Raw genomic sequence first — 23,263 nt, 5'->3', positions numbered from 1 at the left:
TGGACACCTCATTTGCCCACTGTGTGATATCCCGCATCTGGGGCCCAAATCCTGATCTTGGCTGAGTGGAACAAGCATGAGTAGCAGCGGCGAGACCCATGGCTGCCATCCCTGAGTCAGGCTCACTCCTATATATGGTCACCAGGAGTCCCGTAGCTGAGCTAATGTGTGACCTAATCTGCTGGAAATCTCGCCTAGTCTGGGGCACAACTTGGGGAGGGCCCTCACCCTGCAGAGAGTGTCCACTTGGGGACAGAGGGGCCGGGAGGAGGCAAATTGATGGCGTGGAGGCAGGGCCAGGACAGGACGACCGACAGGGGACAGCTGTAGGGCAGCCCCAAGTTCCTCCCATCCCTGCTCTTTCCCCTGCCTCCATGAAAATGTCCAGCTTCCCTGATGCTCTGTCTAAACAAGGAAATCCAAGAGCCTCTCTTGCTTTTAAAAGTCCTTTTAATACAGCATGAAAAGGCTACGTTTCTACAGGCAAGCTGTGTACAGATTCTCCAGGAATAAGGCACACGACGGAATGCCACCCCGAGGGCGCCCCTCAGCGCAGTCGGGAGCCTTCTCCACACACCCTCCGAGCTGGGCCCACGGGCTCTGTTTGTCTTTTAGCTTGGACACACAAGTATTAGCAGGTACAGACAGGGATAGGGTCACCACATGGGGGCAGAAGAGGTCAACCGGGGAGGCTGGCATTGGAGAGCCATGAGGCCCGCTGCCACCAGCCCCTGGGTGACTGCTCGGCCACCTCGCTGAAGGCCGATCACCCCACACTTCAGGGTTAGTTGTTGCACTGGGCTACAATGTAGTGAAGTTGGATTAAATATTCATTCAGAGTAGATTCAAGTCTGTTAGATGCTAGCGGGCAAGTGTAAGGGCTCTGGTTGACACACCAAGTTCAAGGAGCACGGCCCCAAGACAGGGCTCCAAGGGCACAGCCCCAAGAAGGGCACGCAGAGCCCCTCCTGCCCTCTCCCTTGCTGACCTGAGGCTCCGGCCAGGCTGACCACAGAGGGGCTGCTGGTTGGTCAAATGCTCCCTCTTCCCCTTACCCACTCCCTGCCTCCTTAGAAAATTAATAAAACCGTGATAACATGATAATAAGAAGGTGCAAGAGAACGGATTGCAATGCAGTGTTTGTCATCCTCAGCAGAAGAGGCACAAGGGTCACCATTCCCTTCTATGTATCTAATAATAGCTTCCCTCAAAGAAGGCAATACTTTCCAAAATACACATATGTATAAATACAGCACAAGAACATATTAATAACTCTAAACACTTGAGTAATACGCTGCTACTTAATACTGATATTTTCATCCAAGGAAAACAACACAGAATAACAACAATATGGCTTAAAGAATTGCAATGATTTTTTTTCCTCTTCAGAATTATGTACCAACTTCATATAATATTCTATGTAGACAATATTTCCTTCTTAATGTAGTTCAGTTGCATACTTTTTACAGACCAAAGCATAGTAAAAAAACAAACAAAAAAAACCCCAAACCAAAACAAACCAAAAAAACAATTACAGGAAAAAGAAAAGTTCTCACTATAAATACTTTCTTGCAGCTCAACCAGAAGGTTTGCAAAATATTTCCAGAAATCTTTGTTTGAAATTTATTGCCCTCCTGAAAGCTCTGAAGTTTCGAAAATGCCTCTCTCTCTTTTTTTTTAATCTCAAAAATCAAGCAATTATATTTTTCTTTTCATTTTCTTATTTTTTAAAAAAGGCCCTCAAATATATACAGACAAAAACCACTATGAAGATTTTTCGGGAGAAGCTACCAAATTCAGTGTTGTGAGAAAATCGGTAACCACGCAGAAATGTTAACACCTATGAATTTTTTTTCCCAAAATACACACATAGTTTTTCTTTTTTGTAAAAAAGGAATTCTGTGTCAAGTATAACTCATAATAAATACAAATTCACAAGCAGAACTATTGAATACTTCATATGGGGTAAACATCATTATCTCCCAACTAGATCACTAGATCTGCTAACTGCAAGCGATTGTCCCTTTTGTACGTACTAAAACCATCCTTTCCTGTCCCCTGGGCTCCCACGCCCTCTGAGCACTTAATTCCCACAGCACCCAGCCTGGAGAGCAGTGGCTTTTGCTGACCAGAGAGCTCCCAAATTCAACCAGAACAGTGCAAGGGGGGAGTGTGGCAGGGTGGCCCCAGGCGGAGGGCCCAGCCCCAGAGGTGGCTGGCTCTGCACAGATGGCGGGACAAATCTGCCAGCTGGACAAGCCCTCTGAGAAGGTCACTTTGGGGTGATATCCCGTCTCCCATTGGCCCACGAGTGGAAGGCTTGGCCTGCAGTGGTCTGGAACCTGGGTCCTGTCCAGTGTGGGCTTCCCCACCTTCGCAGCCCAGACAGCCCCCGGGGGACCAGGTCCCTGGGAGAACTGGGGCCTGTTCCTCGCAGGGGAGATGAGCACACTGCCCACCCTTGTGAACATTCTCTGGAGAAGTGGGCAGGATGACTGACAGGAACAGCTTCTCCTCAGGGAGGGAAGCCTTGGTCCAGGTCCAACCCTGTCGCACCTCGACACCCTGGAGAGGGCAGGAGCAGCTGGGCTGGGATCCTATGCAGCAGTCTCCACCAGTGGCAGGGGTGCTCAGTCTGCCGCCTGGCATCTGCCCTCGAGGGCTCTGGCTGGAGGAAACATATCTTCTTTTAAGTGCTCAGAAAGTGTGGGCCCCCACCCCCGAAATCTACCCTGCAGCCCTCAGGCTGCAAATACTCTCGCTCTGATGCTTCTGCTCACTCCCTGGACCCCTGGTTAACACTTCACTGTAACTCCTCACTTGTACAAAGCATTTTCGTTTGAAAACAAAAGGCAACTGGGCACCAGTGGGTCTCCTGGAGCCATGGTAAACACTGAATTTCAGGCCCATTTTGTGGTCTGAGTTTTTTTCCCCACAGAGGCATAATGTTGGGGCAAAATCAAGTGACCCAGTCCTGACAGCTGGTTCTCTCCCTCTCCTGCAGAAAGGAAGGAGGCTGTGACAATAGAGGTGGGCCTTCTCATCAGGGACAGAGAGGAACGTGCGATCCTGCCTGCTGGCCAGGACACTGGTCTCTCTGCCACGAGGCCTCTCTGCTCCCTCGGGAGGTAGGAAATCATCATTCCCATTTTACAAATGAAAGGGTCTGGACCTTATCTCAGGGTTGCCCATGTGGAGGGCTGGGGGGACTAGGTGGCGAGGAGAAGTACCCTTCTCCATTTTGGCAGGGGGCACGAAACATCCAGGGCTGGGGCTGCCGGGGGCGATGGGAGGACCCAGCATCCCTCAGCCTGACCTCCTAAGTGAGCAATTGAGGGTGATGGTGTGGAGCCCGGGACGTGTGGGAGGTTTCTCCCATCATCCCAAATGAAACTCTCTAATAAAGCTCTCTGCTCCAGGAGATGGCACCTGGCCAGCCTGAGTCCTAGAACGTCAGAACTGAAATGAACCCCTCTGCACTGTAGTGTCACTCTCTCACTTCACTAATGGGGAAACTGAGACCTGAAGATGAGAAATGCTCACCCAAGGTGACATAGCACATCAGCAGCAGGGCTAGGACTTGAGCCAAGGTCTCCAGAATGCCAGGCCTGTGTCCTTCCTGCCAGCGTGGCTTCCACACTGGGCCTGCAACCTTGATCGGGTTGCGGTTCCCGTGTGGGTGGGAGGCAAAGCGAAGGGAATAGGCCAAACCAGTGGGAAAAGTGTCCGGTGGGGGCTGTGGGAAGGTGCTGCCTGACGTGCCCCAGGACACGTCTTGGAACACTGTCCAACGTTCAGTGCCTCCCCTGCCCTGATCTCTGCCTGATGGGTCCACGGGGTGGAGGTGCAGCACCCAGGTGCAATGCCAGTGACATCAGAGGCAGTCATGGTTTGGGGCTCAGCGTGGACAGAGGCCCACTCGCCAGCAGCTGCTGGAGCAGGTGTCTGCTCGCCACGACTGCTGACTTAACCAGGGCAGAAAAATAGGGCTTTTTCCAAGAGTGGCTTTTCACACAGGGCAAACTGGAAGGTTCTGGAGGAGGTGGTGGCCTGGCTGGTCTTGGGGAGATGGTTCCCTGCAGGCTTTGGGATTCACAGTAAATTTAGTGCACTTGTGGCCAATATAAGGCTGCTCACCCCAAAGGGACTCTCAGTGGAGGAGAGCCCGCAGGGGATGCCAAGGGCTTTGTGGGGTCCTGAGCACCGACCTTTGCTCACCTTCGTCCCCTCCACAGAGAGCCCAGGCCCACCTGTAAAGAGCCCCAGAGACCCTGCCTTCTGTGGCCTGGGGGCAGCAATGTCAGTAACACTGTTTGTCAACACACACGAGACAAGGACCCTAAAAGCCCCCTGCCCAGACCCATGGGCCTGTGAGGACACCCCATGTACGGGGCACACGCAACCATTTGGAGCAGCACGGGAAGGCGGCGTGTCCTGGGGCTGGCAGGAGGGTGGCTCGGGCACGGGTGAGTGGCCGTCACTGCACGCGGCGGCAGTAGTAGCCCAGGACCTTGCACTTCTCGCAGAGGTGCTGCGGGTGTTCCTTGCTCTGATCGGACACGTCCAGGCCATCGGGCTTCTCCAGGGGTCTCTGCAGAGAGAGGGAGAAACGGGGCCCAGGGGGGTGGAAAGAAAGAGACATGGAGAGACGGAGGGAGAATGAGAGAGACACGGAGAGAGGCAAGGGGACAAGAGACAGAGACATCCACACAGAGAGAGACGGATAGACGCACATCCACAGGGACAGACAGAGAGACAGAGAGAGGCAGATACAGAAGAGTGAGACAGATACACAGGGAGGGGCCCAGACAGAGACAGAGAGACACATCCACAGAGACAGAGAGAGAAAGCCTGTAGTTACAGACATGGTTTCAGCCAACGTGCCCAGGGCCCCTGCCCCTTGCCTGTATGCAGGCGTCTGTGTCCCAGGAGGCTCGGGCTAGGGCCAGAGCTAGGGGGTGGGTCTTGTACCCAGAACCCTGGGTGTATGCACGGTTTTGCTCTCCCCAGTATGCTCTGTGCAGCCACCACCCAAAGCTCACAGAAGTCCACAACAGAGGCAGGACAAGGGCACAGAGAATTGTCACATGAGAAAACCAAGGCCCAGAGTGAGGGAGACCCAAACCCACGTCTCCGATCCATAGCGTGCAGCGCTTCCTGCCTGGCCACTTGTCACTGCCACACCTACTCAGGCCTGGACACACCCACAGTGCTCCACGTTTGGGGTAAGTGAGTCATTAGCTCTAGGAGGTGAATAGCCAGGTTTTAATTCACCCACATCCTGGGGCCTGGCCCAGGGACTGCCCTGTTCATAGAGTGGTTACATGAATGGAATTAGTTTTCTAACAGGGAAACTGAGGCCCAGAGAAGGGAAGCCGTTTATGCTACCAACTCATTGTGTGACCTCAGGAAGCCTCAGTTTCCACATCTGTAAAGTGGACCATTCATAGTGCCTCGTTCTCAAGGTATTGGAAGGATCCAGAGACGTCCAGATGTACACTGGGCAGCGTCAGACACGCAGGAGCACATTGTTAGACAGGAGCATCTCTGCTCTCTGTCACCCTCCCTTCCTGGCTCTTGAAAGTCTGCAAAGACTTGTTTCCCTGGAAAATTTATGGAGGCCATTAGGAGCACCTCCTGAGCAGACAGTTTCTTGGCTGGCTCATAGAGATGTTGCTTTTTATCCAGCTGGAGCCCCAGCCCAGACCCCCTGCCTGCAGAAGGATCTTCTGCTAGGGCTTGAGGGGACTCAAAGGAAGCTGGTCAGGACCAGCCAGGAGCCACATGCCCAGGAGACGCGGGCAGAGACGGCAGGCTGATGTGGGGCAAGGGAACCAGGACCCAGGATGGTCAGGGGAGGGCAGCTGGGGGTGGGTGCCAGCCCATGGCCAGACAGTGAATTGCTCAAAAGTAGCACACTAGCTTTTCTGCCCAGTATGCAATCCTGGCTCCAACCTTGGGGAATGGAAGAGTCCGAGAGTTCTAGAAGGCAAGGAAGGGGACTGTGGTGGCCAGGGTTCTGATCTAGGGACTCTGTACCCCCCACCCCCCCGCCCAGGAGTCATAAAACCCATTCCTGTGCTTCCAGGCTTAAAGCCACAAAGGAAAGGCCTGGAAAAAGGACAGGAGCCTAGGGCTCATCTCAAGGGGCTTTTGGATGACCGGCTTCCCTACGCCGACTCCATCCTAGCCGGGGGAGAGGAGAAAGACTTTGACTTCACGTCAGACATGGGTTTGAACACAGCTCTGCTACCTATGAGGTGTGTGACTTTGGGCAGGTCACCTGACCCCTCTGATCCTCCTTGTCTTCATCTGTAAAATGGGATGTTGATAACACTTTTCTCATGGGATTGTTCTCAACAAACAACTCAATGAAGAAAATGAATAGAAAGAGGGCGGCATATAGAAGCTATTAATGTTGTTTATTCTTATTATTAATGGGGGGGAACAACAGCTGGCATAGGGTCACTCAAAGTTGAAGCCAGAATTCCAAGGTGAAAAGGCCTAGGAAGGTCCCACATCTCCTGTTCTTCAGACACCCCGATGGGGACCTAGAGCAGCATCGCTCCATCTTGGGTTTGCTCGCCCCTGGGGCTGGGCAGCTCCTGCAGGCTGAGCTCACGGGCTCAGTTTATTGCTTGCACTGCACAAAGGGCTTCCGACCTTGAGCTGGAAGCTGGGTCCCTGCACCCTCATCCTGGAGATCCCAGCCACAAAGGGGCCACACAAACTCTCTGTCTAAGACCCATAGGACAGTCTGACCAGTGTAGTCCTCAAGTCTCCCCTCCACCAGAGCAAACTCAACCTGGTTTCTAGCCCCCTCTGCCACTCCTCACAGCCCTGCTGGCCAGGGCCCCCTCCCTGCATCAGTATTCCAGGAAGGGCCAGAGAGGCCAGAGTAAGCAGCCCAATACCAGCCTTGCTCCCCATGGTTTATACATTGCAAAGCACTGCCACATAAGTCAGTGAACTAACCGCACGACCTCCCTGCAAATGGCATATTACTACCCACCTTACAGATGAGGAAGGGTATTGCCCAGGGCCATTAGCAAGGAAGTGGTGGGTGTGTGGCCATCCAGCCACACCTGCTGTTTCCAGCCCCCATGCTGTGGGGGCACATGGCCTACCTCCGTCAACTGGCCCCAGCCCCCCACTGGCTGCCATGTCCTGGGGCTCAGGGACAGCCTACGGCCAGTGCCACCCCAGATCTCATGCACTGCCCCCAGACTGTCCCAGGCTCCTGGCTTCCTGTCCCAGAGGCAGTATCACAGTACTCTCCCCTGGGAATTTGCTAGCTCCTGCTCGGCCGCACCCACCCTGATAGGGTGTCTGCCTTCTGAGTCTTCATCTCAGGGGCTGACAGAGGTTCAGCAGGTCCAGGGCTGAGGGCTGAGCCTCCAGCGAGCCTTAGGAGACCATCTCCAGCTTGTCCTGAATACTATTCTGGAAAACTCCTCTGCTGGTGTCTTCTGCAATGTCTCCATGTGACGTGGCATCAGTGGCATCAGACAGACAGAGCTTTGCAGGCCAGCTCTGTGACCTGCTGGCTGAGGGCTGTTGGGCTAGATCTTCTTCCTCTAGAACCTCAACTTGCCCTTCTGTAACCTGGGCAAGAAGTTAGTAACATTTGCTGTCTTTTTCTCAGTTGTGTGTGTCTCTGTGTGTGTGAAAGAGAGAAGTAAATGAGATAACTGTCTTAAAGTACTTTGTAACCATGAGGAGCTCTGCAAGACTTAGTAATTGCTGTGTGACCTTTAGCGAGTCACTTAACCTCTCTGTGCTTCAATTTTCCTCTCCATAAAATGGGGCTAATACGAGTACCTACTTAATAGGGTTGTTGTGGAGAGTAAATACTAAGATAATACATGCAAAGTGATTAGAACTGCCTAGCACATAGAGAATATTCCGAGTGTTGGCCAGTATTAATAGCATGTACTATTATAATTACTATGTAGGGTTAGGGGCAGTCTGGGGACAGGGGAACCAGCTGAGTCCCTGTGAAATGCTCTTGCAACATCCTCACCGGCCCCCCTCCTCGTCTCATCTAAGCTGTGCCCCCCTTTGGCCGTGACCTTATTGGTGCCGCCTCCCTCCACGGGCCCTGGTCTGCCTGCTCAGCCCTGCTCAGCCTGCCGCTGGGTGTGGAGCACGGGAAAACTGTCGAGACGACCCCCCTCTGGAGGGAAAGACTCAGCAGCTGGGACTGATCTAGGCAGAGGGCCACCCCCAGCCCCTGCAGCTAGGCAAAGCCCATTAGTGTTTTCTTCTTGTGGGAGCAGGGCCGGCAGGGGGGAGCCACAGCTGGAGCCTGACAGGAAACAGATATGGCAGGGCAGGATCAGTGGGGAACTGGAAGGATCTCAAGAGAGATGCAGCACAGGTCAGAGCAGCGGCGGAGGGCAGGGGGGGGGGGGGTCTGGGCCGGAGAAATCAGCCAGCGCCTCTCCACTGCAGGGGACTAGGGGAAGGGGTCTCTGAGCACCAACTCTCAGATCTTCAAAGGCTCCTGACTGCTGGCAGACAGGAGGGGCACCCCCCACCCCCTCCCCAGCTTGTGATTTCCCTGGGGAGAAGAGCATGCGAGAGAAGCACAGACGCCCAGGAGAGGCAACCGAGGGGCTGTCCCAGGACCCTTTGGGGCTGGCTGGCTTACCCTGCTCAAGTCCCATCTCCTCTCTGGGCCCCAGTCCCCCCAACGTCCACAGTAGGTGCTCCACAAACACTGGCTGAATGACTGGGAGAGGGGAAGAGTGGAGCAGTATGCTCTTCAAAGATCCTTCCAGATTGGGCTCAATGAGACTCTGATTCTGGAGATGGGGGTGGGCTGGTCAGGGAGGCTGTGCTGGGACTGAGCTGGGCAGGATGGAGACATGGGCAGCTGAGGTCACTGCCAGCCTGGGGACAGTGGTATAAGCCAGGAATGGGCCATATAGGGCAATATAGGGGTAGGGGCCCCTGCAGGGAGTCGGGTTCTACCAGCCTCGGATGCACGGGCTGGGCCCTGCCTCTCTGCTTAGCCCACAGAGGTGCAAGAGTTGTAAGGACCAAGCCCCCCCAGCCCTTGAGCACAGACCCCATACATCTGAGGCATGTCCCCAGAGCCTCTCCCCAGCCAGCCACGGTGGCCTGCCCTCCCTGCTCCCTCCTCCCTTACAGGTCACTCATCTGCCCCCCTTCAGGTTTCACACTATCCTCCGGCCACAAACTCGGTCCCTCTTTATGAATCCCGGCTTCTCTACTGAACTTGGGTAAATCACTCACACCCCTGTACCTCAGTTTCCTCCTCTGTAAAATGGGGAAACAGCAGGCTGACCTCATGGGTGGCTGAGAGGATGACAGGAGTAAATTGTTAGCGGAGTGCCTGGGAGTACAGCTGCGCACACACCGCTCAGCACACCCAGGTCACAGATGGCTGAGCTGGGACACAAACCCAGGCCTGGCTGGCCTCAGCGCCGAGCTCCCAAGAAACACTGGTGCAAGTTCAGCTCAGAGGTCCCACCTCCCACCTGGGGACCATGGGAAGGCCAGGTGGCTTCTTGAAGCTGGGGTTTCGCTGTTTGTGAAATAATGAGAGCCCGCAGGTTTGAGGGGAGAACACACAGGGAGGTCCCACAGGGGCTCAGGAAAGGCATTCGGTGGGTGACTCCATCAGGCTGGGATTTCTGAATGCCAGCTGCTAATCCCTCATCGGTCCTGTCTCTGCAGGTGGAGAGGAAGCTCCCCAAAGGCCTGGCATCCTGTGACCCTCATATTTCAGTGCCTGCACAGACCTGGCTTGGGAAGAGCTCTCAAGGAGGTGAGTCCAGTGAGAACAAATGAATGGAGCACAGAACTCAACCCAAAGGGGGAGTGTGCTGTAGTTGCAGGGGGAGGCGACAGCTATTTTTGGACTGGGGTCCCAGGCCTTCTCAGGAATCACCAGGAGACTTCAGGAACCAGGACACTGCGTCTCCTTCAGACTGCCGTTTCCCCGTCTGGCTCTCTAACATACTATGCACACGTCAACTGCCCTGCACCCGCCCGTGGGGGTACAATCACCAAGGCCTCAGCCCTCCAGGGCCTCAGTCTCTCCCTCCGGCCCATTAAGGTGTGGGCCAGACCTCTGCACTAAGGAGATGTCCGCTGGGCCAACATGGCCAGGGTTGTGTTTATGAGCCTATGGGGGACAGTGTGGCTGGTGGGGACCATGGAAACCCTTCAGATCTTGGGCAGGGGGCAGGTCTACAAAGAGAGGAATGGAGACCAGTGTGAGGGGCGTAATGTCACAAGAGGTTTCAAAGCCAGAGTCTTCTGGGATGGTCCCAGTCGCTCCTGGTAGGATAAAAAACAAATTCCGCGCCATGGCTTCCAGGCCAGCAGAGGGAGGCGGGCCTCTCCTCCACCCTCCTTCACCCCACAGCTCCTCCAACCCCCAGGCCCAGTCCTGTCCTCCCCACTTTGCACATGCTGTTCCCTTGCCAGAGGCATACCCTCCCACCTGCCACCCCCGCCCCAGGCCCCTTGTCTACTGACCTTCTAGTCCCCTGTCAGAGCTCAGCCTCAGGGGAGCCTTCCCCCAGAGTACACAGACCCCACCTCCTTCCCCTGACCCCCGTCCCCCTGCCTCCTCCGCCATGTCTGCTCCCAGCATCCTTCTTGGTAACTCAGCCACACGTGGAAGGCCCACCCTGCGTCTGTACTGTCTCACCAACAGTGACCTTTCTTCCCCACCACCCCCCTGGGCCACACCCTGGACTTGGTCCTCTTCAGAAACTGCCCATCTCTGCCCCCACTGCCTCTCCTTCCAGCCCACTGGCCCCACCACCTCTTCCCTGCCCATCAGGGCCCCTCTGGCTTCCCTTCCCTGCCACCCAGACAACATCCCCGGATGACACGTGAGCACCACACTTATAAATATGTCTGCCTCCCTGACCTTCCTTCTTCCCTCTGAAACACGTGCCTGGCAAACCAGCACCGCAAGAAACCTGTTCACCAGTTTGGCCTGCACCTGCCCAGTTAGCAGTGCTGGAGAAAGGTGACAACTCTGACTGCAGTTGGGATCACAAACTGCTCTGGCCTGGAAGCTGCTCCGCAGACACCTCCTCAAGCCCACTGCACCCTCCTCATTTTTGCCTGAGAACTGTCTCCCATCTCACTGAGTATGAGGTTTTCTTCTTTGCATCGTGAAACCCACGAATCTCCCTGATTATCCCCCCGTCTCTCTCTGTCCTGTGCTGATGGATAAGGCATCTTCCTCTTGTCCCTGGATCATCAGCCTTTTGCTTTCTTCTGGACCATCTCACCAGCCTGCAGTGTGCTCCAGGCTCTCCCGCCGCCACAACACCCATCCCAGTGCCTCCTGCCCTGCTCCAGCTACTGCTGTGATTCTCTCCACAAACTCCCACTGACCGAGTGGACAACGGAGGTATTCCCTCTGCAGCCTGATGCAGAAAAGCCTCCCCGCCATTGCTCCACCACACTGCCCAGGCCAAGAGGTCAGCTGTAAATCGACCGCTCCAATGTAGTCCTCACGACCAACCAGCCAGGCACCAGTTTGCGTGCTTCTCAAACCTTGGCCATAACTCAACAAGTTCCCCAGGTAAAAGTGATACTCCACGAAGTCTCAGGACCATCTTCTCACTGCTAAGTCTCACGGGCACTTTCCTGGGGTCACTGTACCTGTCACGTTAGCACCAGCCCTCAAACAGCACCCCCCTGGCTTCCAGGACCCCACACACCCTGGCTGCTTCTCTCTCCTCCGTCTTACCACTGAATGCTGAGACTCAGCGCCACCCAGTCTGGGGAAGCCCTTCTCTATTTTTGTCTACATTCTTTCTGCAGGAAATTTCATCCATTCCCTAAATACCTTTAGGTCAATGATACCCAATTACGTACGGGCCACCTTGACTTCTCATATGAGCTTGAGAATAGCAAATCCAATTGCCTTCTTGAGTTTTTATGAACGTCTCAGATGTCACACGTGTATCAGAGAACTCTGGCTTTTACCTCGAGCACCTGTGTCCCCCCATCACGCCCCCAGCCCAGGCTGCCCACCTCGGGAACCAACACCCCCCTCCATCCAGGTGCTCAAGCCTGAAGTGTGACTGTTCTCCTGGATTCCTGCCCGTCCCTCACCTTCCATGTCCAATCTGGCAACAGAGCCCCCTCCAGAGTTCAGAGCACTCCCAGCTCCCACGGCTGCTATGGTAATGGCTTTCTCACTGGCTCTCTCTCCCCAAGACTAATCTCTGCATACAACTAGAGTGATTGTCTTAAAATGAAGCCTGTTGCTCTTGGGCTCCTTCGCGTGGCCCCCCAGGCTCTGGTTAGCTCCCCACCCCACCCCTCTCATTTCACTCTCCTGCTCCTTCACTGAGCTGTGTGCCTCGAGCACCCCAAGTTCTAACAGGCTCAGGGCATTTGCACCTACCCTGCCCTCTTACTAGGAGGGCCACCCCCCCAACTTGTGACAGGCCTAGCTTTCCACCTTCAAGTCCCTGAGTAAATGTCACCTCCTCTAAGTGGCTTTCTCTTTGCAGCTGCCTTAAGTAGGTCCTACCCCCTGTCCCCTCCTCTCCCATGTCACACACCTGGTGCACAGCACCTGCCCCGTTTACACACGTGGACTGGATTGGATGAATAAGTGAGTGAAATGCACTCTCTCTACAGCTTCCTGCCACCCTCACCCCCGCAGTCTCACCACAACTCCTGTGCATTAGATTTAAAATTCACCTGGGGTCTCTGGTCTCAGAATTGTGGTGCAGTCACCCCTTTATCCTCCTTCCCTTCCTGGGGTAAGGAGCTCTCCCTCCCCCTCACCATATTTCAGATGAGATAAGAGAAGAACAGACCAGCTTGGAGAGATCTGGTCTCATCCTCACCGTATGAAGGAGTAAACTGAGGCCCAATAAGGGGAAAATGTCACCCTCTCGCCGTCCTTCCGAGAATGCCCCCCCACTTGCTGCCCTGCCCGGCCCTGCCCTGCCCCGGCTCACCTGCTTGTGTGGGTACACGTTGATGTGGCACTTGATGCACTCCTGCCCCATGTTGGCCCAGGAGTTCCCGCTCATCCATTTTCTCTTGCACTTGGGACACTTGTACTCGCCGAAGCAGCGCTTTTTGCCCTGGTAAGGCGTCAGACCCTCGCCTTTGGGGCGTGCCTAGAGGACAGGAAGCAAACACATGGGGTTGGGGCCCACAAGGCCAAGATGGTGCCCTATGGGGTCCCCATGGTCTCTGACCTCAGTCTTCATATCCTAGGTCCCTGCGTGCACGCATCTTTTGTCCTCTGTCTAGAGAATACCACGGTCACCCCCAGAGCGCACGTGGGAATCCCACGGCTGGAAGACCAGCAGGGGGAGCAGAGAACAGAGCAGGGAGTGGGTGGTGCACATCTTTTTTGAATTTAAGGAGTAAAGAACTCAATGGTGGCTAGGAGATACTTCTGTAACTTAGACATCATAAAGGGGCAGCTGGTGGTCGCATGGACCTGTACACACCAAGCAGTGTGGTTTAAATAGTTATTGAAGAGACAACGCAGGCACAGAAACTGCTGTGCCAGGAAAACATGTCTTCCCTCATTTCTGCTCCCAGCGACCAGCTCCCGTACCCGGTGCCAGTCTTAATTTCCTCTATACCACCCCAAAGGCGGGCTCTGTGTTTAGAAACACCTACAAAATACACACACACGTATATGCATTCTTTCTTTCCTCTCACACTAATGGAAGCCAATTACACATCAGGTTCTGTATCTTCTGTTTTTACTTAATACTGTATTTGTATCTTGGAGTTTTTGCCATGTCAGTCTGACAAAGCTACTGTATTCTGCTTAACAGTTGCACAGGATTGGAGTCCATGAAAGCTCCACAGTTCATTCACCAGTCACTATTTCAGCACATGTAAATTGTTTCCGTCCTTCCATTATTACAAACAATGAATAACTTTGTACATGTATCATTGTGCACATGTGTGTATATTTGTGGGATAAATTCCCAGAAGTAAAATTGCTGGGTAAATGAGTAGGTGCACTATTATTTTTTAAAATAATGCCAAATTGCCACTGTCCCCTCCCCCCACACTGCAGGTATACCAACTTAATATAACAAATCTTCCCCAGTAAAGTCTTCACTATGGCCAATCTAAAAGGTAAAAAATCTCCTCAGAGTAGCTTTGACTTGTACATTTTTTATCCTAAGCAAGCAGGAATTTTCCCATGCATTTAAGAACCATTTGTGTTTCCTTTGTGAACTGTTTGTTCATATTCTTTGTGATATTTTTTTTTCTGCTAGGGTTTGATATTTTTCTTGTTTAGGTGTAACTGCACTTTATATATGAAAGAAACTAGCTTTCTCCTGCACAGTATTTTTTAAATCAGCTTTATGGAGATATGATTCACATATCCTGCAATTCACTCATTTAAAGTGGACAATTAAATGGTTATTAGTACATTCACAGAGTTGTACAACCATCATCACAATCTAATTTTAGAACACTTTGGTTGTACCCAAAAAGCAAACCTGTACCCATTAACAGTCACTCCCCATCAAACCCCTACTTCCTCAGGCAGCCACTAATCTACTTTCTGTCTCTGTGGATTTCCCTACTTTAGATATTTCATATAAGTGGAAACATACAATATCCATCCATTTGTGTCTGGCTTTTTTCACTTAGTGTGATGTTTTCAAGGCTCATCCATGCTATGGCATTTGTCAGTACTGTACTTCATTCCTTTTTGCTGCCAAATAATATTCTATTGTGTGGACATGCCATGTTAGATGATAAACATTTGGGTTGCGTCTAACTTTTGACTATTTTTTTTTTAAATGACCAGTAATGGGATCTTAACCCGTGGCCTTGGTGTTATCAGCACCGCACTCTCCCAAGTGAGCCACGGGTCGGCCCTAATTTTTGGCTATTGAATAATACTGCTACGACCACTCATGCACAAGCTGCAGATTGTTTCAAAAAGTTGGATTAGTTACCCCAAGATTTGAAAATGGGAGATTTAACATAGACATATGAACCTACCAGTCTAGAATTCTGCTGGCTGTTGGTCTCAAGTTAGTAAGTGTCCCTCTAATCCTGCCTAGTATCACCTTCTCCTCTACCTGGTGCCTGGTTCCCAGGGCTCCCAAGCAGCCCCAGCTTCTAGGGAATTCCTATGCCCGTAAGTTTAAGAAGTACTGGGCTGTGAGATAACTGTGCATTGCACATAACTGTGAGATAACTGTGCACTGGGTGCATTTATGAAGTAGTGCATGGTGGTTGAGAGCACAGACTCTGGATCCAAATTCTAGCTCTATGATCTTGGGCGAGCTACTGTCACAAGCATAATGATAGTAACTACCATAGAAGACAGTTCTGATGATTAAGTGACATGATACGTGTAAAACACTCAGAACAGCTCCAGGCACACAGAAGACTATGTGACAGTATTAGTACAATTATTATTTATTAATACAGAATAATAGTGGTACATAAAATAATTTCTTCTTTTGGAAATCATGTCTCTTTTTCGCAGAAGCCATTACTACCACTTGGTGACAAGCCTACTAGAATTTCAGGCAAAACACTGAAAAGGGACATCCACGCTGAGTGTGTAAAGCTAAACTTAGAAGGTGGCAACAACAGTGCGCTGATCCTTTGGGCCTGCTGCCTAACGTCATTTGGATCCTTGGGGGCCTTCCTGGCAGCTGTGATAGCCTGGGGAGAAGGTTCAGTCTGAGCCCCAGGGTAGGGCTGGTGCTCAGCCCCAGTCAGGGCTGAGAGAGAGGTCACTTATGCCCAGGGGGGCACTAGGTGTGCAGTCAGGGCCCAGGGTCCAGTCGGTTTGCAGAAGAGGAATCAACTTGTGCCTCTGAAGGCACATTGAGTTCTGTCAGTCTCAACTTATTTAGTGTCCCTCTGACCCCATTTGGTGCCACCTTCTCCTCTTCCTGGTGCCTGGTACTCAGGGCTTCCAAGCAGCACCAGCTTCCACAGCCTCTCTTCTCCCACCATCCTGAAATTAAGCCCCAGATGAACTCCTTCTCCCTGTCTCTGTCCTTAAGGGAGACCAGAGAGTAAGTGTGGGGGGCCTCACCAGCGGTGGGAATCTAAGACTCCTTAATGGAAGGGGGAATTTGGGGACTGTCACTGGCCAGGCTGACTCTGGGATCTGGTCCTGCAGGCCTCTTGACTCCGAGAGCTGACAGGACCTGGCACCTGGCCTCAACCGGCCAGGGCAAAGGGCAGGGGTCAAGGTATCAGAGGGAGGGATCAAGTCATCCCTGGACACTCCGCAGAGCAAAGCATGGGGACTGGGGCAGGGTTGGAGACAGACTCAGAATCTGGTTCCCAAAGAGTCTCTGCTTCAGAAATAAATGCGCAGGAAACCCACACAGATAAAGGAGACACAGAGTGTGGACCGAAGGAGAAGCAGGAAGGTGAAAGAGGGGGCAAGAGGGGAGCCAGGAGGCACGGCCACACCATGCCATTAGGAAGGCAGCCATTCTAAAGCTGTCCGCCAGGGAGTGTGAGCTACTTGGCAGGGCCTAGGGATAGGACCAGACGTCCCCAGCACACCATTCCCACAGCTGCTCTCAGGCCAGGTCCTGGGAGGGCCCGGCTCTCACACCCCATTGCCTGGGACATGGCTCAGACCATGGAGGCCAGATGCCTGCAGGGCTACACTCTGGCTCTGCCTGTAACTATCTGAGGGACCCTCGGCAAGTTACTCAATCTCTCTGTGCCTCAGGTTCTTCCTCTGGAGGATGGGACAGTGATGAAGAGCCTGCTTCCCAGGCTGCTGGGAAGATTTGACGCAGTCATGCAGACACAGGTCTGAGCTCAGCCGCTGGCACACTGCAAGTACTCAGTGACCATGAGCCATTTCACCATGGTTCTTTCCTCAGGCCTACACAGGGAGAGGGAGCAGCAGTATTCCAGGGCTAAGGCCAGCAGACAGGAGACATAAGAGGAAGGTTCCAGAGATGGGAGGGAGCCCTGGGTAGGGGGTGGGCCCTGGAGACTCTGTTGGCAGAGGACAAGGAAAGAGGGAAGAGAAGTGACATTTGTGTAGCACCACACGTGTTCTAGGCTCCATGCTCAGGGCTCCATGGCCTGTCAGGCCCCCATTCAACTCCTCCCAGAACCCTGTGAGGCACAGAATATATCATCGACCCATCTAAGAGATGGCAAAACTGAGGCACAGGGGAGAGACAGGACTTGCCAAAGAGCTTCCTGTGTGTGAGGGGCAGGAGGCCAGGCCCAGTGGGCTCTTCCACGAGGCTACTTGGCTCAGCTCTTCTTCGGTCACCCACCATGAGGCTGAGGACTGTGCTTGGGAGGAGAGATCCCCCAGCAGGAATTTATAAGCAATTCCTTGGGCCTCCTGCTCAGTTCAGCCCGGGGTTGGCTTTGCCCTCCTGCAGGGCAGAGGTAAAGAGGCAGTGAAGGTGGAGGGGAGGAGAGAAGTCCATGGGCAGCTCCCAGCCCCAAGGAGCCACTTCCTGGAGGGGCTCAGTCCCAGCATTGTTTATGCTTGCAAACGAGGGCAGAGCCAAAGGGAGAAGGAATTTTCAACAGAACAAAGGCTTCTCTACCCCCCACAGGCCCCCCCCCCACCTCTCCCAGCAAGGTGGCCTCTTCTCATAAACTTCAGCATGAAACAGACAGTAACTGCCAACGGCTCTGTGGGGGCCACAGTCCGCGCTGGCTGGGAAGGATGCCAAGTCTGACCAGGCTCTGCTCACCCAGGACCCTGCTGCATACCCCTCTAGGGACTCATGACTGCCAGGAGACCAGACAAAGCTCATCGGGGTTCAGAAACCACCCCTTGTAGCACAGGCAGGCCAAATGGGGACCAGAGAGGCCAGGGGACTTGCTCAAGGACACACGGTGAATCAGGGACTGAGCTGGGGGGGCAGGGGAGACAGGCCCTCGGGCCTCCAGACTGGGGCCAGAATCACCATGGGAGGGCAGCCTGGGAAGTGGGAGGCTATGGCTGGTCTGGAGGTGGGAAGGAGGACCCAAGCCAAAGAGCAGAGAAGGCAAAGCTGGTGGAAGTGGGTGGGAGGAACCATCCGGGCAAGCCAGCAGTTTGGGAAGAGATGCAGAGAATGTTGACACTATCTGGTCACTTCTTCAGAATGGTTCAGCATTTTCTTCCCATTAGTTCATGAGATCTCTTCAGGATGGCTGTGAGGTAGTGAGTTCCCTGTCACGTGGGGGTATGTAAGCAGGGGGCTAGGTGAACAACTGCCCGGGAGGCTGCTGAGTGCACTGTTGCCCTGGTCAGGCATCGGACCTGGTGTCTTTGAGGGCACTTCCAACTCTGTAGTCCTCCCAACCCTTGGAGCTGGTGAAGACCAGCTGGACAGGTGTGGAGAGGGGACACTCTCAGATGTTGCTGGGGGTGGGGACTGAACAGGTATATTTTCCTATTGTATTGGTATAGGGCAACTTGGTAATAAGTCTTCAAACTTCAAACAGTGTCCATGCCTTCCCCCAAGCAAATCCATTTCTGGGCAACTGTCCTAAGGAAAACATCAGAGATGTAGACCAAAGGGGTGTTCAGGAATGTTCATCACAGCATTACTTAGGATAATGAAAACCTGGAGGAAGCTAAACATTCCACAACAATGCACTGGTTCCCTAAATTACGTTATACCGATTGGATGAATGACAACAAAGCCATTAAAATAGTTATGATGATTTTTGTTAAGGGTTTAGGAAAATGCTTATAAAGCAGGGTAAGCCACTGAACACAGCCTCTGCTCCCAACTATGAAAAGGAGAAATGGGCAAGAAAAAGGCCGGCAGGAAATCAGCCAGCAGGGTTCAGAGAGTGCTTCCAGGAGACAGGACTGTTGATGATTTTATTTCTGCTTCCTATGTTCTGTGCTCATTAATTAATTGACATTAATAAGTAGTTACGAGCTGGAGGAAGATGATGGTTAACCAGCCACTCCCTGGCCTGCGCTCCTGCCCACTAGGGGGCACTCTATGCTTTCCCAAGGCGGTGGCGGGGGGAGGGGGAAGGGGCCCGCAGAGATGGCGGCTCTGTTCATACCTGTCCCCCTCGCCCCCGCAGGTGTGGACACTGGGGCCTGGACACCAGCCACTGGCTGGCCTCTGGCTGCTGGTTCTGTTGAAGCACGTTCATGTCCATAGAGCTGCCCTGCCCCCAGCTGTGGAACGCACGCTCCCCCATCCCACCTGCTCCCTCAATTCTGTGGGACATCAGAACTATCCACCAGTTGTCACGTGACACAAAAGCTTGACTGGTCACTCTCCCTGCCCCTGCTGCCTGAAGTCCCATCAAGAGCGAGTCATTCTTTAGGGTGAAGCTTAATCCCCTGGTGGGCCCTTTTAGACTGAGTCCCTTTTGCACAGATATGACATTGTGGCCTTTGGTAGCATGAGGCAGAGCATCACAGGGACCCCAGGCCCAGGAGGGTGCCGTAGGGTGGGTGCTGCAGGCCCATAGCTTTGTCTTTCCTGAATGTTATGACACCATATCAGATTCTGCCCCAGGATGCACAGCCTCTATTCTCAGGACACGGGGTTCCAGCTGTGAGCCTGGACACCCCCAGACCTGGCCTTGCCACCTCCACCTGCCCAGGAGAGCAGGCCTGTGCCTGCCAAACCCTGGGATAGAGGAATGGCCACTACTCTACCATCAGGTCAGGGCCAGGCCCTCTTAGTATCCTTACACCTCCCCCCTTATGCTGTAAGTATGATTGGTCCCATGTTTCAGATGAGAACACTGAGGCACTGCCAGGAATGGGAGGAGTGGAGATCTGAACACAGGCCATCTGACCCGGCCCGCCATTGCCGTGCAACATGCAGGGCCCGCACAAAGAAGAGAACCTGCCAAGCCAGGACAGTGAGAAACAGGAAGGGGCTGCTGCTGTCATGGGTCCTGGCATGCAGGGGGGCATACCTCCCCTCTCTGGGTCTCAGCGTCCCCATCTCCAAAATGAGGGGCGGGACTGACCGCTGGGCAGGGTCACTTGCCTCCCAGGAGGCCTATAACTCAGCGTGTGCCCGGCGGGCCCACCACACTCCCCATCCCATGGAGCACTGGGCCAGCCCCACCGTGCGTCCAGCTGAGGCTCTGGCTGGGGCCAAGAGGAGCGGGGGAGGAAATAGAGAACAGATGGACTCCTTGCCGGCCCCTGTCCCGCCTGGCCTGCCTGGTCTTCGTGCTGTTCTGCAGCCTGGCTGCTGAGGTGGCCCTGGCTTCCAGTCTACTATCCAGGGAGGAAGAGCTCTGGTCTCAGGAATGTGAGAGGGTCTTCCCACTGATGAAGAAATGGAGGCCGGGGCATCTGAGGAGGCGTGGGGACTGACCACAGACTTATGCCCTGCTGGCACTCTTTCTGTGTAGCCTTGCTGGCCCTTCCTGGAGCCCTCCCTGGAGGACACAGGAGCCTCCTCTCTTGAGCCCCCTCTGCTCACTCTCCCTGCTGTCTTTCCTTGAGCGCAGTGCAGTGGGGAGTAGCCAGGGGCTGGGGATCAGAGGCCCAGCTTGGGCTCTGGCTCTCCCATGCCTGTCTCAGAGCCTCAGCTTCTTCATCTGCCAAGTGAGGAGGCTGCTCAGGACCAGCTGGGGATGCCAGCATTCATGAGCACCTACTACATGCCAGGCACTTCCTAACCCATCACTCCACAGCCCCTCTGTTTGACAAATGGAGAGAGAGCAAACAGAGTCCCAGAGAGGCCCAGCAAGCTGCACAAGGGCCCACAGCTGAGGAAAACAGCACCTTCCACCAAATGCATGGCCTCTCCGTGAAACAGCTGTGAGAAACTGGAGAACAGCCTGCTCCTAGGAACAGGACTCCACCTCTGACCTCTGACCTCTGACTCCTGGCCCTCCATATTTCCATAATATTTACTGAGTAACCCCTCTGCACCAGGCTCTGTGGAAAATTCCAGGAATAAGGAAATAAACAGGACAGATGACGAATGCTCTGCCTTCATGGAGCTTGCAGTCCAGAGCCTCCTGAAGGGGTCAGCCCTGAGATCCTTTCACCAACCATGGCCCACACCAGTCAGGGACACCGCCAGCCACATTCTCCCGGGTCAACCCAAGTCAGACTCACACCTGCGGAAACACGCTTGGACCAATGTCCTCGGGCAGAGTCCACACAGGCATCCCAGGTATCAGGCATGGGGCCAATGTCTGACACATGACATTATCTTTAATCAATGCAACAGCTCCAGGAAAGCAGCACTCTTACCCTAATGACAGATGAGGAAACTGAGGCTTGAGACAGGGGCAGTGAGCTGTCCAAAGCCACATAATTAGTAAGCAGTGGAACCAGGATCTGAGGTCAGTTCTGTCGAGTGCCAAAACCCACGTATTTCCTTCCTCTCCGTGCTCTGTGGCACGGCCTAGGGACCCTCCAAAGACCCCGACACTCACGGGTCCACACACACAGCCTCTGGAGGCAGGCGGGAGGGCCACTGTGTCAGCCTCTGCAGCCTGGTCCAGGCAGCTGCAGGCTCCACGGAGGCCCCAGAGGAAGCCGAGGGACAGGTGGGCTGGGCTGCACGGCCTGCAGGATACTGGGAGGGAGGAAGGACCTGCAAGAGGCCACCGGGGCTTCCTCCGGAGCCTCAAGGGCCTCCTTGTCTGAGCACAGGCATCCTCGCCTTCTTCCCCAGGCCCCCTCCCCTTTTCTGGGTTCCTGCTGCTGCATGGGCGCAGCAGGCGCGGCCTCCTCACCACCCCTCCCACCCCGCTCCCCGCCTAAAGCCACCACAAAAATGCCATCCTGATTCCACAACACTAGGGTTTGTCAAAGTGCAGGGAACAATGGGAGCTTTCACAGTGACAGGAAAAGGCCTCAGGAAAACCCTGGGGAGGGGGCACAGAGTGGGGGTGTGAAGAGTAGGGAAGGGGCTGAGATAGGAGAAAACAAGGGGGAGACAGAGACAAGGGGGGAGACCCCGGGGAGACGAGGGAAGGAGAGCAGCGCTGTCGGGGCTAAGGGATGGGGAGGGGTGATGGGGTTCCACAGAGCAGACGGTGACGAGGAGAGGTGACCGCGGAGTGACCAGGAGAGATGAGAGATATTCTGAGGGAAATACACCAAAGGGGAAAGAAGAAACAGACCTATGGAGCCTGACAGAGACCGAGAAGCCCCTCCAGGACCCAGCGTGGTGTGAAGACTTCTAATGCCTCCAGGGCCCCGGGCGCCCCTGCCCCCTCCAGGGCCCCGGGCGCCCCTGCCCGCAGGCAACAGAAACCTCTCTCTCCAAATCCCACCCCAAGGCCAGGCGATCTGAAGTAATGTTAGGCAAAACTTTTTGGAAAGCAAAGGCTTTTTAATCACATGAACAGCCACTCCCTAAGTTATCTGTTTCCTGCTTCTGGCTTTCCTCCATTAGCAAACCACACGGATTAGAGCTCAGGGGCGGGGAGGGGAAGAGGGGCCCAGTCCAGAGGGGTGGAAAACATCCAAATCACAGGGTTTGCAAAAGACATGCGTTTTCCTCCCCTCCTGCGACTGCAGAGACGGATTTCTGGTTGCCTCGGTGGGGGTGGGGGGACGTAAGACTGGCAACCACCCTGTGGTTTGCCGATGGCTGGAGGCAAGTCTGAATTTGGAAACCATTTGTTCTTCCAATGGATCTCAGGTCCCAGTGCATCCCTGTTTAGGTCCATTTGGTTGGCGACCCCTTTCTCTTGACTGCGCTTCTCTGTCCTGCTACAGCCATGACCCCACATGGCCGGGCAGAGTCTCCCCAAACACTGTAATGACCACTTCAGGTCGAGCCCATCACTGCAGGACTGACACAAGGCATGCGGGCCTGTCCCTGGCTGTCCCCGGCTGACCTCCTAACCTTAGCTGCTGCTATTCTCTTCTACAAAACTTGTACTCAAAAAAAAAAGTCACTTCCTGCAAGTGACATGTTACCCCTCTCCCATGCCTTTGCTCTCGAAGTTCTATACCCCAAACACTTCTCCACCCAGTGAATGCCCACACATCCTCCAAAGGCAAGCTCAAAGGGCACTCCGGCCTCCCCCAGCCCGGGCAGGGCTAACTGACCTCCCCCAGGGCTCATTCACATCCAAGTCCCAGGCTAGCGCACTAGCTGAGAACCCTCCCTCTGCCTCCCCTGGAGGAGGCCCAGCTCCCCAAACTCCCAGGGGACTGTGTGGTCTGCACCATTCACTTGGCTCCGGGTCATGTCCTGCCCTGCCCTGACCTCCAGCATGCCAAACTCAGAGATTTAATTTCGGATTTTAAGAAATTTGCAAACTGCCATCTTCTTCCCTGCTAGCCTCTATGCAT

The 23,263-nt window shown here is 54.0% G+C and overlaps 1 protein-coding gene across 2 annotated transcripts in view; it reads right to left on the bottom strand.

The window, feature by feature from the left end:
• Positions 1-441: 441 nt before the first annotated feature.
• Positions 442-23,263, bottom strand: part of ZCCHC24 (zinc finger CCHC-type containing 24) — a 61,237-nt gene continuing 38,415 nt past the window's right edge. Inside the window, exons 3-4 of one of the 2 annotated variants that reach the window (XM_063103159.1) lie at positions 12,975-13,139; positions 442-4,591 (exon numbers count right to left, since the gene is read on the bottom strand). In XM_063103159.1, the coding sequence (XP_062959229.1) occupies positions 4,478-4,591; positions 12,975-13,139 (279 nt within the window). In that variant the 3' untranslated portion in view covers positions 442-4,477. Of the gene's footprint in view, positions 4,592-9,727; positions 10,312-12,974; positions 13,140-23,263 lie in introns of those variants that run through there. The other variant, XM_063103160.1, reaches the window with a different exon arrangement.

Source organism: Cynocephalus volans, chromosome 7 (assembly GCF_027409185.1).
Source record: "Cynocephalus volans isolate mCynVol1 chromosome 7, mCynVol1.pri, whole genome shotgun sequence".
Taxonomy (NCBI): Eukaryota; Metazoa; Chordata; class Mammalia; order Dermoptera; family Cynocephalidae; genus Cynocephalus; species Cynocephalus volans.
Note: the sequence above shows the minus strand (reverse complement) of the source record. Positions and strands in the feature narration are given on the sequence as shown.